At 43.8% G+C, this 17715-nt stretch overlaps 1 protein-coding gene across 5 annotated transcripts in view; it reads left to right on the forward strand.

Annotated features, from left to right (window-relative positions):
• Positions 1-17715, forward strand: part of SCHIP1 (schwannomin interacting protein 1) — a 1199879-nt gene that overhangs the window by 1018822 nt on the left and 163342 nt on the right. For 3 of the 5 annotated variants that reach the window (XM_006861779.1, XM_006861780.1, XM_006861781.1), the window contains one exon: positions 3652-4350. The exons of 1 other annotated variant lie outside the window; for it this stretch is intronic. In XM_006861779.1, coding sequence (XP_006861841.1) covers positions 3652-4350 — 699 coding nt within the window. The remainder of the gene's footprint in view (positions 1-3651; positions 4351-17715) is intronic. One more of the 5 variants, XM_006861782.1, reaches the window with a different exon arrangement.

Here is a 17715-nt window from a genome sequence, read left to right on the forward strand (position 1 = left end):
AGATCGCCTCATCTTTCTCCCGCGGAACCGCTGGTAGTTTTGAACTGCTGACCTTGCGGTTCACAGCCCAATTCGTAACCACTACGCTACCAGAGGTATAGTAGAGAGGATAAACAATTAAACTAGCCACCTCAATACAGTCAGCCACAGGTCACTTGACCCAGTCTAACAGTTTCAGGGAATCAGTGACATTTAAGTTGAGAATTAAAGCGTGAGTAGACGTTTGCCAAGGTGGTGGTGAGAAGGTGGAAAAACAATTCTTTTAAAGGCAATCAGAACCCTGAGGGTGTTTAATGAACATATTTGCATCGTTGAAAGGTCATTGTAGATGCCTGAGAAGAATGGACAGAATCAATTAGGAGACTGGGAGACTGTTTAGTAATCCCAGCATGATAGACATGAGTGTTGTAGACTGGGATGGAGCAATGGGGTACAGGGACATGGATATTTGAAAGAAGCCTTGTATTTAGGTACGACTGACAAAGAGTCCTGATTTGGCGTGGTGGGTTAATGTACCAGACTGCAAAGTCATTTGAACTGCAAGGTTGGTGGTTCAAGCTCACCAGCTGCTCCTAGGAAACCCTATCCGGGGTCGCTAAAAACAACAACAACAACAAGGATTTGGGAGTCCTGGTGTGGCACTGCAAGATAATGCACTGGACCAAAAGATCTGCTTGAACCCCAAGGTCGGCAATCCACCAGCTGCTCCTCAGAAACCATATACAGGGTCACTACAACTCGATGACATGACACTAACAACAACAACAAGGAATTGGTGATTGATGGTGGAAGGTGCTGGACTGGAGGGATTAGGCTGATTCCCACTTGTCTGACACGTGTTTGATTGTTTAATTTACAAAAGCTTCAGTGAACCCATAGAAGTCTTTGAGTTCTGAACTCCTAACTTGTGGAAATATTCCTGTAAACAGGAAGACAGGACTTCTCAATCACTTTGCAAATCATCTCTCCATCCTGCTGGACATATCTACAGATTGTTGCTGGCCTAGAAATTGGCAGGGCTTACTGTTCCAAAGTAGGACGGTTCTTGGCAAGCAAGAGAAAACTGGAAACAGAATGGAAACTGGGCCAGTCAGGCACCTTACATGAAAAAAAAAAAAAGGGAAACCTGGTACTTTCCCATCTGATATAAAGTATCTGGTCAGAAAATAATTTAAAAGTACAGATAATTCAAAGATGTTTATATTTGGTTTTGAAATGCCAAATACCATGCATATTTGGCAGTAGTTTTACCTTGCATTAAATGTTTTCTTAGGCCTTATTTTATTTTGCATTCCCTGAACACAGACCATCTGGGAAGCTGGCGCCCAAGAGGGAGTCTGGGTGGGTGGCTGGGGAGGTCCTAATGTTTAGAGATTGGACTGAGACCACAATTCTCCCTGCCAGCGCCGTTGTTCAGCCCTCTCTGTCTACCTGTGTCCTGCCACAGACTAGAGAGCTTTTTCTGACCTAAGTCTTGCCAGGTCACATGGTGATTTGAAAAGCAGCTATCTAGTTCCCAGCATATAGCATACTACCCTCCTCTCTGAATACTCCACAGGGCCACCTCCACCTGAAAGGGTGCCAGCAGATGCAGGGCTCAGTAACAACCTCAAAATCAAACCATATTTGGAGTACCAGGCAGGGCATTTACAGATGTTACCATAAAAGATATTTTAAGTCATAATGGGGCCTGGCCAGACCAAAAGGCCTCTTCTCCTGTTATTCATAAGATCGCAGCTTCCAGACAAGTTAAAAGCTCAGTTTATCTTCTATGGCTCAGATTCATCTAAAAGAGTTTTGTGTCTCATTGAAGTCCTTTAAACAAAGGGTCTCCACACCAAGTCCTGATCAGGGCCTAAAAGAAGTATCTGGTGGAAGTCACTCCCTACTAAAGAATCCTAAGCACTCCCCTGTCCAAGCCAGGATAGTGGCCTCGTCCCCAAACTAGAGAATTCACTCGAAATAATTAATAACAGAACCAAATCTGGAAGTTCAGGGAAACTGGTTGGTGCCAATCAATCATTTGTCAAATTAAGTGCTGTTTTTCATTCACTACAGAAAAGAGAGCACTTCCTAGTTTCCCTCTACCTACAGCGCAGAACTAATCAACGGAATTGTTTTTAAGACTTGTAAGGTGCTCTGTGACCCACGTGTTTTCCCTCCTTAAACGTCTCCTTGATTTGAGGTGGTGGAAGTAGTCTTTTGATGCTTATCTCAAACTTTTAGAAAAGTTGTCACCAACCTCCTCCCTCGTCATCAGGCCACTCTCATTCCCATTTCACATTATCCGCCCCCCGCCCCGCCCCCTTCCTATACACACACCTAGCTGAGATCATCCTCAGTACGCCTCTGAGAGAGGAAAGGAAACGTGAGCTAAAGCAACAGGTTCCACCCACAGCCTGAACAACTTGAAGGGGAGAGAGTACAAGGCGAAGGGAGCCGGATGTTGGAGGGAGAGGAAGCGACGAGGAGGGTAGTGGAAGGGAAATGAGGGTGTATGACCACTGAGCGCGTCACTAGGGCTCCTACAAGGCTTTGTGTATGTGTGTTGCAAGGGGGAAGGTTGGTCCTTCATGAAGTCACTAGTGGACTTCCGCATGGGTTCGGCGACGCAGAGCTAGTGCTTTGGGGTGCCTGGGGGGCTTCTCTAGGATAAGAACCCCGAGACGAGGCCAGGAAATTACAAGTGTGTCTGGGGTTAAAACATTATACGTTCCCCAAGGAACCGCCTTGACTAATTGGCTGGGTCCGCACCCCTAGAGTCCTGCTCTCCCTTCTGTCGAGCATTTCCCCAGCCTCTCCAGCCTCATCTACGCCCGGCCTCCCTCCCCAGCTTGCTGTCTCGAAAACCGGGAGAGCGGACTGCACCGCGCCTGGCCGCCTCTGGGCATGCTCGGTGGCGGGACCCGCTTCGCAGCTCAGAGGGCGCATCCTCCTCCCCCAGGGCGGCGGCGCCTGCAGAGAATGCTGCCGCCGCGCCCAACCCGACACACCTTAGGGGACAGACCGAGACCACCCTGTCCGGCGTGGGCGGAGTGGAGGCCTCACCCCGAGCCCCTAGCGAGCTCAGAGGAGAGTCCGGCCTGGGAAGCGGGGGTGAACCCTCAGAGCCGCCTGCGGTTCCTTAGAAAGTAAAGCTTCGCTTCAGCTCCTAGCCGGCCTCCCAGCCGGCGGGGACGGGGCGGGGCCGGGCTGGGGGGTGGTCTCCGCGCCTAGAGAGAGGTGCGAAATTAGTAGCCGCCCACCCAGCTCTGCGTTCCCGCCCCCCGCGAATTACAATTCTCTGTAAAAGTGTTTGGCTCTCAGATTATCCTTGGGGCGGGTGCAGGGGCGCGCCTGGCGCAAAATGGTTAAAACAAAGTCCGCGCGCGCACCGGGGTCCCTCGTATGAAAAGTGTGCACGCTGGTAGCTGGGCACCTCCTTTGCTAATTTGAGGGTTAGTTACCAGGAGGAAGTCTGGTTGGGGGTGGGTGTAATAAGGAAAGCCTCAGGCTGGTGCAGACTCCTACCAGCAGGTCTGGGGGGGGGCGCGCCTGGGCCCCCGTGGACGTGGGGCACTGGGCCTGGGGGTTTGTGGCCGAGGGGTGGGCGGCGGGCGGCCGGAGCTGACTCGGCCCGGCGACTCACTCTCTGCCTCCTCCCCCGCTCAGGATTACCGAGAGGATGGGATGGATCTAGGCAGTGACGCCGGCAGCAGCAGCAGCAGCAGCAGCAGCCGCGCCAGTTCGCAGTCCAACTCCACCAAAGTGACCCCTTGCTCCGAGTGCAAATCCTCGTCGTCGCCGGGAGGCAGCTTGGACTTGGTGTCTGCCCTGGAGGACTATGAGGAGCCCTTCCCAGTCTACCAGAAGAAGGTGATTGATGAGTGGGCGCCGGAGGAAGACGGGGAGGAGGAGGAAGAGGAGGACGAGCGCGACGAACGAGGGTACCGGGATGACCGCTGTCCGGCTCAAGAGCCGGGGGACGTGACTGCCAGGACCGGCAGCGGCGGCGGGGGCAGGAGTGCCACCACCGCCATGCCGCCCCCTATACCTAACGGTAACCTCCACCCGCACGACCCCCAGGATCTCAGGCACAATGGCAACGTGGTGGTGGCCGGCCGGCCGAATGGCCCCCGGGGACCCCGCCGTTCTCTCCAGAAGCCCCAGCTGGTGGGGGGCCGGCGCGGCGGCCGGGGCCCCACGGCAGGAGGGCTAGGCCTCCAACCCCCAGACGGCGGGACGTGTGTCCCGGAGGAGCCTCCGATGCCCCCCATGGACTGGGAGGCACTGGAGAAGCATCTCGCGGGGCTGCAGTTCCGGGAGCAGGAGGTGCGGAACCAGGGCCAGGCGAGGACCAACTCCACCTCTGTAAGTTGGCCGGGGTGCGTGCCCACACGCGCGCGCGCACACACACGCGTACACATCCCTCACACAGCCCTCCCGCCCCCTCCACTCTCTCCCGCCCGCCGGCGGCCCCATTCAGACTTTCCGGAGGGTGGGGGCCGGGCTGGAGAGGCCGCGTTCTGCTCCCCTAGGGTACACTTGCTCTGTCTGTGAGCTGTTGGTTACAGGATGGGTGGAGATGTGGGAGGGGCAGCTAGAGGGCAGCGGAAAGTCGCGTTAGTGGAACCGGCGACTCATTTTGATGGAATTACTTAAGGAGACAAGGTTGTGAGTCACTTGCCTGAAAATAAATCCTGGGAGATTTGGGCACAGAAGTCAGTGCCTGCGGATATTTCAAATCTCAATAGTTGTGGCGTTGTCAAACGTAGTGGGACTCCCTTCCCTGCCACTGATGTCTAGACCATATATAGACTGTGCCAGTGCACACGCACGCATTCGTCTGCCCACTCTGCCGGGCTGGCTGCAGGGTTTGTTCCCCCTCGCGTTTAAAACAAATGTGTCTGTATTTGGATGGGTTGAGATTTTTCCTCTCACGAGAATCAGAGCTATTGTTGACCTGGGGAAAGGGAGTGAATTGTCCAGCCTGTATGAGGGAGGGGCTCTGGCCCCTGATGCCTGATTCTCTCCGTGGATCCCTCTTTATTTTGAGAATGGAGCCACTTACATAGGCATCTCAGAAGGGAAGGGGTGCTGGAGTGGAAAAAGGGAGGGAGGGAAGGAGGGCTGTATCTATAATAGGAAGCTCTGGCAGGTTAGCACTTGTCTCAACATCTTTTTTGCCCCTGAGATAAGAGTAGATGAATGACTTAAAAGAAAAGCATCATGAATGTAGCTCTCCTATTTATCACTGTTTTGAGATAAAGCAACAGTTGTCATTTGAAATCATTAATGGTGTTCCTAAATTGGCTGAAGGGCACAGTTTAAATGAGCTGCTCTCTGTATGGCAGCTGTGTGGCAGTGTGGGAAAATGCTTGTATTGCAGGTGCAATTTTTCGACTCCTGGCCCGCGGGGCTACTGGAAATTGGGTGCATGCACTTCTGACTTCAAGGGTGAGAATGCTAACTGCGTTTCACAGAGAAATTGGTATGGTTTCTATCAGAGAACCGGTGGCTGACCGAGCCACTGCTTAGCATCCCTTGAGAAACTACCTATTAAATTAACACACTCATTTCAATCCTAGACTTTTAGTTTACCATGGAATCTTTCCATTACAATCAGTACTATCTCTTATACTTTATAAGATAATCCATCCTTTTCCTATTTCATGCTTGATACAGAAAAATGCCTCATTAAGATCCCTGGACTTGATTTGAAGATAAGCAAGAGTTTCATTTATTGTTGCATGACATTTATACGTTCCAGAAAAAATGTACTGAGTATTTTAAAATACTGTTATATATGAGGAGGTTTCAAAAGATTCGTGGAAAAATTCCATTTTATTTTCATTCCATTTTTTCCCCCATGAGCTTTTTGAAGTCCTCTCATACATGTAGAGTTAAAGTTTGATGGTGGCACTGAGCTCTATTTTTCAAATTAGTAAGCAAATTGTATTGTGCACCCATGTGTTAAGTGTTGTATACAGACTGCCTCCCTCCTGCCTAGGAACTTAAAATGTAATGGCTTACCTAGCAATCCTTCATCCTTCCCACCCCAGCCCAGCCATACAAAAGTTCTATTTATGGTCAACACTAGGTTTTGGTTTTTTTCCCTCCTTTTAATGTTTAGAATAATTTGAAATAAAATGAAAGAACGTCTAAATTCTTAAAATAAGGGTCTTCTAGCCATGAATTCCTTTTTGCGTTAACTTGGTTGTTGTTGTTAAGTGCTGTCAAGTCAGTTTTGACCCATAGCGACCCTGTATATAGGGTTTCCAAGGAGCTTCTGCTGAGCTTGAACCGCCAACCTTGCAGTTCAAACAGCTTTGCAGTCTGGTGCATTAACCCACAATGCCACACCAGGACAAAAGTAAACAGGGCAATACTTAAAACCCCATATCTTTTGAGTTGCTTTTCATGCATAGGATTTTGTTTTAGTGGATTAACATTGTGTTAGAACACAGGCCTCCTCATTCCTTCTCAGGTACTCCTCTCCTCAGTGCAGGGACATACGCAAAAGGAAATACTGTGACTTCAACAATGTGTTGATAATCTGCTGTCCCTAATCCAGGGATCATCTAGAGGCAAAATTTAAAAATACAAAGCATTTAAGTGGGATTTAAAACGTAGTTTTGAACAGTTTACCTCTCCCTTGGTCCCAGCATAAGAGTGATAAACTTGGATGTTGCCAGAACAGCCTTTAGTGTCTGAGTAGTTGTTGTTAAGTGCCACTGAGTTGGTTCTAACCCATAGTGACCCTTTTAAGGTTTCCGAGGAGCAGCTGGTGAGCTTGAACTGCCAACCTTGAGGATCAAACTGACTTTGCAGTCTAGCGCATTAACCCACAGCACCACATTAGGACTCAGTCTGAGTAGTTGTTGTTGTTAAGTGCCGTTGAGTCAGTTCCAACCCATAGCAACCCTGTATAGGGTTTCTGAGATGCTGCTGGTGAGCTTGAACCGCCAACCTTGTGGTTTGAATGGCTTTGCAGTCTGGTGCATTAACCCACAGCGCCATACCAGGACTCTAGTCTGAGTAGTAGAGTGCCTAAAGAGTCCTAGAAGAAACACTCTGGTGACCTAAATCCCCGCATTCTTCTCACTCATAGATGTCCCATCCCCCCACCTTGGTGTCACAGTTTCAGGACAGCAAGTATTTTATTCCAGAACCATACTCCCAGCAGCTAGCTTGTGCTTCACACAAATGCTTGACACACTTGGGAAGCATGAGGTGTTAACCCAACAACCATACTTACTCCCAGAAGTGCCTCCTCCACTTGGCCAGCCTCTTCTGATGTGGTATCAGTGTATTATTCCTCACAGCTTGCCCTTGGCCCACATTACCTCATATCTGTGAGTGTTCTAGGTAAACTCAAGAGCCAGACACAGTTTAGGAGTAAAGAATGATTATGGGTATTGAAGCTTTTGCTTTAGAATGGAGGTTGTGAGTTAAGCAATGTTCACCCCAAATTCTTATCACCCTGACAACTCAGACTCTGCTGAACTGGATGATCAATCTTGAGGGAAACCCGGAGCATCTTCTTGTCTCTTCAATTTTCGCTCTTTTCAGAGCAAGCCCTAAGAAATTGGTTTGCTTTCTTTGGGACTTTGAAGCTTCATTGTATCACTCTTTCTCCTCCTCAATACTTCACCAGTTAGGGTGTGGGTGTCTACTACCTCAGTGTATTCTTCCAAATGGGATATAAATATAATTCCAACTGTTTCTAAATGATTTTTCCATGGAGTTCCTCCCTTTGGGGCCTCTGCTCCAGGTTTAGCCTGTTCTGTCTCTGGAATCTTATCACCCTTTTCTTATTCCACCTCTTCTTACTTTTAATTTTTTAAATTAACACTGCCTTATTGAGGTATAATTGACATACAGTAGCATGCACATATTTAAAGGATACAATATGACTTTTGACTTATATATTATACACAGGTAAAACCATTGCTATGGCAAAATAATGAATATATCCATCAGCCCCAAAGTTTCCTGTGTCCTCTATAACCTCCCTATCTAATCCCTCAACACTCACTGATCAAATTTCTGTCACTATAGACTAACTTGTATTTCCTAAGATTAATATAAGTGGAATTATATAAAATACACTCTTTTTCTGTTTTGTTTCACTCTGCATATAATTGTTTTGAGATGCTTTCGGTGTTGCTGTGTGTATTAATGGCCCATTCCTTTTTATTGCTGAGCAGTGGTCCATTGTGGGAATGTGCCACAATTTGTATAGCTATTCACCTGTTGGTGGACATTTAGCTGTGACTAGTTTTTGCTACAACAAATAAAAGTGTTATAAACATTTGCATATATGTTTTTGTATGGAAATACAGTTTGGTTTCTCATTGATGAATGCCTAGGAGTGGAATGGCTCACTTCTGTGGTAAATTTATCTTTACCTTAAGAAACTTTTTTTTAAGACGTACCATTTCCTGTTGCCATCATCATGATGCGTCTCAGTGCACTGATTTAGGACATTTGCTTCCTCTTCTACAAGCACTCTGGCTCATCTGCATGCTTGTAACTTTACAGCATATCTTTCTTTAGATGTCTGGGGTGACTGCCCCCTATCTCTGAAGAAACAACAAGAAAACACCAGGATCTCATGTAACAAGAAAGTCATAGCACCCCATTGTTCAAATACAGGAAAGGAGCCATCTTTTACAGTAGAGAGGAGTTCTCATTATACATACGAATTTTAAGAGCAGCTTTATTTTTTAGTGACAGGTGTATTTTCCTGTGACAGGTGCGTTTTCCTTACTTAAGGAGCAGATCAGGATAATTTTAATTGACACATTATTTGAAAGCAAGAAAACCCTCCTAATGAAGTTTATTTCTGAAGTACTGAAAATAATTTATCTTTTATTTGTTTATGTTATTAACAAGCAGCAAACTTTAAAGGATCTACAGTTAATTCTAGAATGGTACTAATGGCAGATTATTATCAGGGCATTATTTCATAAGAATTGCAGCCCAGTTACTCCTTCCCCATCAATTATTCTACTAAAGTAGCTCCAATGACAAAGTGATTTGTTTCCTTAATTACTTGGACTATGTTTAAATTATGTGAATTCCCTTTTTTTTAGACTATACTAAGAGGTCTATATTCCCACAAAATATAGTAATGTTTATAACTTTAGTGACTCTGAGCCCAGGTACACAGTATTAAAGACAATTCTGTGTGTATGCATTTATCACTATGCGTGCTAGTTAGAGACCACCACAGGATAGTGTTACATTAATTTTTTTTCCAACTATGTAAGAAATTGCCAGGATAAACTGTATTCTGTGTTTTAACCCTTTATAGTGCCACAGTGAAAAGCTCTTTGCTTACTTTTAAATTTTATGTTAGTGTTTGTTTAAAATGAAGTGGCAAAGGCTACTTTATCTATTAGCATTGTAAAATGGGTTGGCATCTGACCACCTCTGACTCTACAATGGGGAAAGAGAATCAAACTCCTCATCAGCCCAAGACTGGTTCCTAAGAGACTGAGGTCAGACATGCCTCCATCCTCCAACCTTGTTTGGCAGTTTTGACACCACCCATGCATCCCACCCTCAGCACTCACTGTCCCTTAGCTCCGTTCGATAGTTCACTGCTGTGGCCACACACAGCTCACAGACTGTACTCACAATTATGGGCTTTTTAGGGAAATGAACAGGTTGTAATTCAGCATCAGAAAGGCTCAAGATATATTTCTTCGGTCAGGACAGCCTCTTCCCAGCCATGTCACAGAGAGGTCTGTCTTTGGTCCTTGGCCTTTCAGCCACGTGACTCTTTAGCCTCTGCTCTGCTTAGGCAATGTCACCAAACTCTTTTCTTGTTCTTGTTATGTGCCGTGGAGTTGGTTCTGACCCATAGCGACCCTGTATGGGGTTTCCGAGTCTATAAATCTTTATGGGAGCAGAACGCCTCATCTTTCTCCCACAGAACAACTGGTAGTTTCGAACTGCTGACGTTGCAGTTTGCAGCCGATTCATAACCGCTATGCTACCAGAGCTCCTTAAACTCTTTTAGAGCTGCTGATAAATGCCCAAAGGACATGTCTCTCCAAGGTAAGCCTCAGCCCGAAGGCACTCAGCTCTAGCTCCATGGATCAGCAAATCTAGCATCCCCACTGAAGTGCCTAGAAGTATCCCACTCCAAAAACAAGCCTCCTGCCCAAAGGCATTTAGCATTACTCCCTCTCAGAGCCAGGAAGTCCACCACTGTGTCTCATGCTCTGGTTCTTGGTTCTGCTGCTGCCGCTCCTCTGCCATTTCTCTGGTGTTACAGTTTACTGGTCCTGGATCAAGGAGGTTCAACATGCAGGAAACTAAGGGTCCAAAGAACACACTTCTTAGTTTCCTGGCACTTCTTTCTTGATGTTGGTAACATACCACTTGTGCTGCTGAGATGGCTCATTTGAAACCCAGCAACATAGCAAAGTTGACCGATCCCCACGTTAGAGTTGCACATTTTTATAATCACAGTTATCCCTGTTGATAATCACAACTGGGTCATATAATCCTATCATCATCTCTCCCTTCTTCTCTTACCCAGACCTGTCAGGAAAAGAGGAAATACACTCAATATGCATGGTCCCACTCAGTCATTTGGTGGGAGTTACAAAGATTCTGGCTAGAAGAGCCATTTTAAATCATTCACTGCTCCGCAGCCAAATATAGGATTGTATTTTTAAAGAATTAGTTTGTAAGTAAGCTACAAGTGAATAATTACTAAAATTTTGAAAATATGCCTTTAAGTCTGGGACTCTGTGTGTGTGTGTGTGTGTGTGTGTGTGTGTGTTTATACTATTATCATGCAGTCCATCCTATTGTGGAGTAGCTTTTTGAGAATGTTATAGTTGGGTTGGAGTCCCTGGGTAGTATGGTTTCAGCTACTAACCAAAGGTTGGAGGTTTGAGTCTACTCAGAGGAACCAGAGACAAGAGGCCTGGTGATCTACTTCCAAAAAATCCTCCATTATCTTATGGAACATAAGGAGCTCTGGTAGCATAGTGGTTACGAATCAGGCTGCTAATCTCAAGGTCAACAGTTTGAAACTACCAGGGGTTCTGTGGGAGAAAGATGAGGCTTCCTGCTCCTGTAAAGATTTATAGCCTTGGAAACCCTATGCAGGATCACTATGAGTTGGAACCAACTCCATGGCACATAACAACCACCATCTTATTTTGACACATGGGGTTGCCATGAGTTCATTGACTGATGCCTACTGGGTTCAGCTGATTGTTTTTAAATGCCATTGAGTCATTTCCAACTCATAGTCACTCTATATTGGGTTTCCAAGGATTGGCTAGTGGATTTGAACCTCCGACCTTGCAATTCAAACCAACCTTGCGGTCCAGTGCTTACACTACAGTGCACCAGAACTTTAGCTGTTGTTGGATTAAAAAAAAAGAAATCTTTGCCATTGGTTTGTATACAGTGGACCTTTAGTGCACCCTAAGGAAAGTTTTCAGAGTGCATATCTGAAAAATATGCAGATGTTCTCATCACAACCTCATTAAACTGTTTGAACATCTCAGCATTGGCATCGTGTGACCATCCTTCATCATTCCCTAGTTCCACCCACACTTTAAACCCCAGCCCCTTTGGCCCAACATTCCTTATTTCTTCACTCTCAGAAAGAAGGCCCAGTATAAGCTCTTGGCTCAGTAGATGGTCCACTCACTGCTGTCCACCACACTGCCCACTATTTGATTCTTCAATGCTGATCTGATTCAGGGCCCTACTTCTTTGGGGAACTTTACCTGATCATCTCAGCTCTGAACAACCTCTCTATCTTCTGAGACTCTTATTCTTTATGTGTCAGTACCATCTGTACTAAATATGTACTAAGTCATATTTAGAGTATTTTTTTCGTATTTAGAATTTAAAGACTTCAGTTTTGAGTTTTTTAGTGGGTCCTCATGACAAACCTGAAAATTGGAAAAGGCAGTTAGTTATTCCTCTTTTAGAGATAAGAATACTAAGGCCCAGCTTCAAAGACTCTCCTGCTTAAATGAAAAAGTCAGACTAGACCTATCAATTTATGACTCTACTTCTGGGCTTTTTCATCGGCACAAACCATTCATTGGCGTCCTGGTGTGGTACTGTAGGATAATGCCACGGACCGCAAGGTCAGTTTGTACCGCAAGACTGGTAGCTCAAACTCACAGCCACTCCTTGGAAATTCTATATAGGATCACTGTGAGCTAGAACCCCCTTGATGGTACTTAACAACAACAAATAACCACTCATTATCTTTTATTCTTGATGATATCTCCTCTTCAGACATACACACACTACATTGTCATTAAGCGTCATTGAGTTGGTTATGACTTAGTTTGGTGTTAAATGCTATGGAGTCAGTTACGACTCATAGTGACCTTGTATAGGATTTCCAAAGAGCACCTGGTGGATTAGCAGTCCAGTGCTTATCCTGTAGTGCCACACCAGAGTTCTACAATAAAAAGCTGGCATTTGATGAGTGCTTATTACCTGGCTGATTAATGCAATCAATATGAATCACTTTTTCTGTTTAGTTCTTTAATTTATTCAAAGCAGCTACACTATGTGATCTTTGCTATTAGCTACTACTACTAATTCTAAGTCTTTTCTTAAAAGTTTATCCAAAAAGGAAGGGGGACTCATTGTTTAGCAGTGAGTGTTTGCTTATGGTGATAGGAATATTTAACAGTAATTATCGGTGGTGGCTATGCAACATGACTAATGTAATTATCATCACTAGATTGTACACCTGAAAATATTGAATCAGCAAATGTTGCATTATATATACATAGCAATATTTTTAAAAGTTTATCCAAACTGTGTGGAATTACATTTACATTTTAAAATAGAAATTTACTTTTACTTTTGGATCTTTGCCTAAAGACTAAATGGTTTTATTTTCTTATTTTTGAAATTCATTGTGAAGTGTTTGAACAATGAGGGTTTTAGCAAGTGCTTTTTCTTAGCTACTGTGTGTTCTTTGAACCATTAGGACACAGGATGCTTTATAGTGTCAATTACTTTGAGATTATGTTGGGCGCAATGTCAGTAGAAATTCAAGTATCTCATAATTGAACATTTTCAATATTAAAGTAATAGGATTTCAGAGATAGAAAGGATCTGTGAGGTCATGTCATCAAACCCTTACTATCTTCAAAGGAGGAAATAATGACTATCAAAAGTCTTCACCCAAGTTCCTCAGCCCAGGGACTGACTAAATCTCAAATCACCCCTAATTCACACTTAGAGTGAATTTCTTCCAGCTTCAGATAATGTCAAGTTTCTTTTTGTTTGTTTGTTTTTAAAGAATGCTTTCAAAATAGAATTTGGAAGATTGATCCAGGCTCATCACTTAAGATCTTCTAAGACTGGAAGTAGATTCTAATTTTTGTCACTTGGTATAGAAAAGTTCTCATTTTACTTTTCTGTATCTTTCTTTTTCATTTTTAAAAAACTCTTGTTACAGTAACTATAGAGGGTGAGTCAAAATTTATCCGCAGTCCAGTTATATTAAACACCCTTCCACGTCCATGACTGGTGACTACATTGAGCATGCACATGAAAGATTCTGTCAAATAGATGAGTGACAGTGGATGAGGTGGCAAATCATTTGTAAATCAACCATGGATCTGCCTACGAAGTAATCCACGACAGACTTGAATTTTGAAAAGTTTGTGTGAGATGGATACCAAAACAACTCACAGGAGAGCATTTGAGTATCTACAAACAAAAGTCAAAGGAAGGTAAAAGTTTCTTTATTAAAAAAATCATTATTGGTGATGCGACATGTATCATCACTACGAACCTGAGAGTAAATGGCAGAGTATAGAATGGAAACATCCTCAATCGCCGACCAAGAGAAAGTTCCAAAGTCAACTATCATCTAGAAACTTGATGCTTACAGTCTTCTGGGGTTCTTAAGGGCTAGTTGTAAAACACTATCAGGAAAATGGTTCAACAATCAACAGCAGTCATTACAGTGAAATGCTCTCTAAAGAGCTGCAACTTAAATTTCTGGTTAAATGAAGAGGGCACTCTACCCAAGGGCACTCTACCCACACTGTTGACCCTCTGCAAAAACTTCATTTTGAGATGTTAGGGAATCCTCCCTACAGTCCTGATCTTGCTCCATCAGACTTTACCTGTTTGGTTCCCTGAAAACAGCCCTTCCAGGATGACGATTCACTTCTAATGAATAAGTGAAAACAGTGATGTATTTGTGGCACCAAGCTCAGCCTGAAACATTTTTTCTAAGAGACTATGAAAGCTTGAGGGCAGATGGACTAAGTGTATTGACAAGCAAGGAGATTATGTCGAAAAATGATATATTTATCCTTTCTAAAAGTTGATGAAAATACATTTTAGTCAGAGTGCGGGTAATTTTTGACTCCTGCTCATAAAATTGGCTCTCAGACTTCATTCCCGCTCATTGCTGTGTGTCTTTCTAGCAACAGAACAATACTCTCCCTGGACAGTCTTTTTTTGACACTGTTCCTTTCCTGGTTGTACTTCCTCCATCCAGCATTGGGCGCTAGATTCTTTTCCTATCACTGTATAACAAAGTACCACAAATTACATGTCTTACACAACAGACATTTAATGTCTCACAGTTCTGGAGGCCAGAAGCCTGAATTTAAGGTATTGGAAGGGGAATACTTTCTCTAAAGAGTGTAGAAAAAAATATCTTTCTTTGCCTCTTTCCAGTTCCTGGTGGTTCCTAGCAATGCTTGGTATTCAATGACTTGTAGATGACAGTCTCTGCCTCCAATTTTACATAGCTGTCTTTCCTTTATGTCTGTGTCTCTCCGTGGTTTTCCTCGCTTTATGAGGACACTAGTCACATTGGATTAGGGCCCACAGTACTCCAAGTATAGCTTGATGTTAACTAATTATATCTGAAAACACCATTTCTGAACAAAGCCACATGCACAGGGGTTACGACTTCAACATATCATTTTGAGAGACACAGTTCACCTCATGACACGTAACTGAGATGGTTGGAACTTGCAAATGTTGCAAGGAGCCTCCTGAATCTAGGTGGTAAAGAAGGAAGCCACGAGAAGCGTTCACTTCCATTGACAAAGCTAGTCCCTTGACTGTCAGGGCTACCAGAGGTGAATGGGTTCACAAAGATAGGAGAGAAAATATCTCTGTGTAGCTCACCCCAGAGTAGAGACAGATTTTGTTCTATTTAAATGTATTTTGAGCATATATATATTTTAATAATAGGGAAAAAAAGAGAAAGGGAAACCAAGAAGAGACTAGGAAGATAGGTATATGTGGATTCAGGCACAATCAGTAAACAGTTCAGGTTAAGACTGTTGGCTTATACTATGTAGTTGCACTATGAATGAGGACGAGGAATAGAAAGGTAAATGTGTTTGGATTTTTATGTTCCCTGTAGGATCTTTCTTAGCTTCCCAGTTAAGTTTGTAGTGCTGAACTGTCACTAGTTCTTGTCAGATCCAAGGTGTAGTAGTAACAACCACTGTCTCCATCACATACCAAGTCTCTCCATATCTCCTTCAGATGTTTGTTTGCTTTGCTTTTCACTACTCTTTAACTTTTGCAAATGATTCTCTTCTTTTCCTTATACATCTGTTAAGTAATTATGTGAGACATATTCCATCTCCCAGCCTTATCACTTCTCTTTATCACTTCTCTTTTGTGTGTATACTTATTTTTATTCTCTCTGCCTGACACATTTCTTAATAGTTATGTCATCTTAAGTTTCAGTATTGGTGTCGTTTTAGGTTATTCCCTACCCAACCCCTACTTTCATGATATTTTCTTGATAAAGCATAGGGAATCCAAAAGAAAATGGTTCAGGTATGTGGCACCATAGGATAAGCACTCAACCTCAAGGTCAGTTTGAACCACAAGGTCAGTGGTTCAGGCTCACCAGCCGCTCCTAGGAAACTCTACATAGGGTCGCTATGAGGTGGAATCAACTTAATGGCACTTAACAACAATAACAACTGACATAAAGAGTCCTTGTGTGGCGCTGTAGGGTAAGCACTAGACTGCTAGACACAAGGTCAGCGGTTCAAGCCTACAGTCCTCAGAAACCCTATACAGGGTAGCTATGTGTATATATAACAACAACTGGCATAAGGTGAAATTAAAAATAAAACTTACTAGAAACTAAAGACTTGGCAGTTTTCTTCAGTCTAGTTTTAGAAATCAAATTTCTAATAATTTTCACTTACATCTGGTAGTATAATGGTTATGAGTCGGGCTGTTAGCCTCAAGGTCAGCAGTTTGAAACTGCCAGTCGTTCTATGAGAGAAAGATGAGGCTTTCTGCTCCTGAAAAAATTTACAGCCTTGGAAACCCTGTACAGTGTTGTTATGAGTCAGAACCAACTCCACAGCACGTAACCATCATCACCATTACATTTGTACATTTTTCGAATATGTCTGCATCTCTTCTCCAAATATTTTCATGATTCTCTGTAAGTGAGTGCCCTTTTTGGTATAGTCATCATCAGCAGTATCATGATGATCTTTTTCTGTTTCTTTTCCTTTCCATTTTTCATAGTCTCAGTATTTGTGGTTCATGAAAATGACTGTGAATCTTTCTTCCTTGGCATATTAGCATGTTGTTGTTATTGTTAAGTGCCGTTGAGTTGGTGCCAACTCATAACTACCCTGCATAGGGTTTCCAAGAAGCAGCTTGTGGGTTTGAACCCAACCTTGTGGTTAAAACTGACCTTGCAGTTCAGGTCTTATCCTATAGTGTACCAAAAAGATAAAAAGCTTCAGTTTTTATGGATTACAAGAAGCAGTGCATTAGTCAGCAACTGATTTCTGCAAATTCATCAATTCAAGAGCATTTTATTGCCCATGTCCTAACAGATATGATTGATCCCTTCAAAACTCTTCCTTGTAGAAATAAATGCCTTAGAGTTGTTTTTCTGAAAGTATTGCAAAAAGCTTTTATCAAGAAGGTATAAGGTGGGCTTTTCCAGATGCTGGACAGGTAATGTTCCATTTGACTTCATTAGATGAAACTTGTTTTCAGGATGCTTGGAGAAGGGCAGAGAACCATCCCTATAACCTCACAACCAGGCCTGCACACAGCAGCTATTGGATCTTTTTGCTGCCCTCTCAGCATCGTGCATACCTGTACTTCCTCCTTTAGGATGCCTTGTTTGGGTCCTCACCTGACTCTGGTTCCCATTCCATTGCTGTACAGGTCACCTGTCTGTGAAGAGAACCAAGTCAAAGTCCATAAGAAAGTCTATTATGAGGCACCTCTGGTGGTCACTTAGGGTCACGCAGTAATGGAGAGATGAAGATAGACACTATCTCTGGTCAGTGGCCAGGGGACCATTTTCTCACAAGTCCGTTGTAGGTGTGCCCTGAACAAAACAATAAGGAAGTCGTAGCAGCTACTAGAATACCTTCCTAGTTTGATTCCACTTCCTTCTTGGTTTACCATACTTGCAGAGAATTTTCCCCTTTAAAATGTTTTAAGAGAATTAAATAATTTCCTCTTAATTTGGTGGTGCTGTAGGTTACACGTTTAGGCTGTTAACCTCAGGGTCAGTGGTTGAAACACTAGCTGCCCTGTGAGAGACAGATGAGGCTATCTACTTATGTAAAGATTTACAGTCTTGTAAACTCTAAGGAGCAGTTCTGCTCTGTACTGTATGGGCCACTGTGAGTCAGAATTGACTTGATGGCCGTGGGCACTTCAACATAAATGGTTAAGTGCTTCTCTACAAGG

Source organism: Chrysochloris asiatica, unplaced genomic scaffold, assembly GCF_000296735.1.
Source record: "Chrysochloris asiatica unplaced genomic scaffold, ChrAsi1.0 scaffold00043, whole genome shotgun sequence".
NCBI classification, from domain to species: domain Eukaryota; kingdom Metazoa; phylum Chordata; class Mammalia; order Afrosoricida; family Chrysochloridae; genus Chrysochloris; species Chrysochloris asiatica.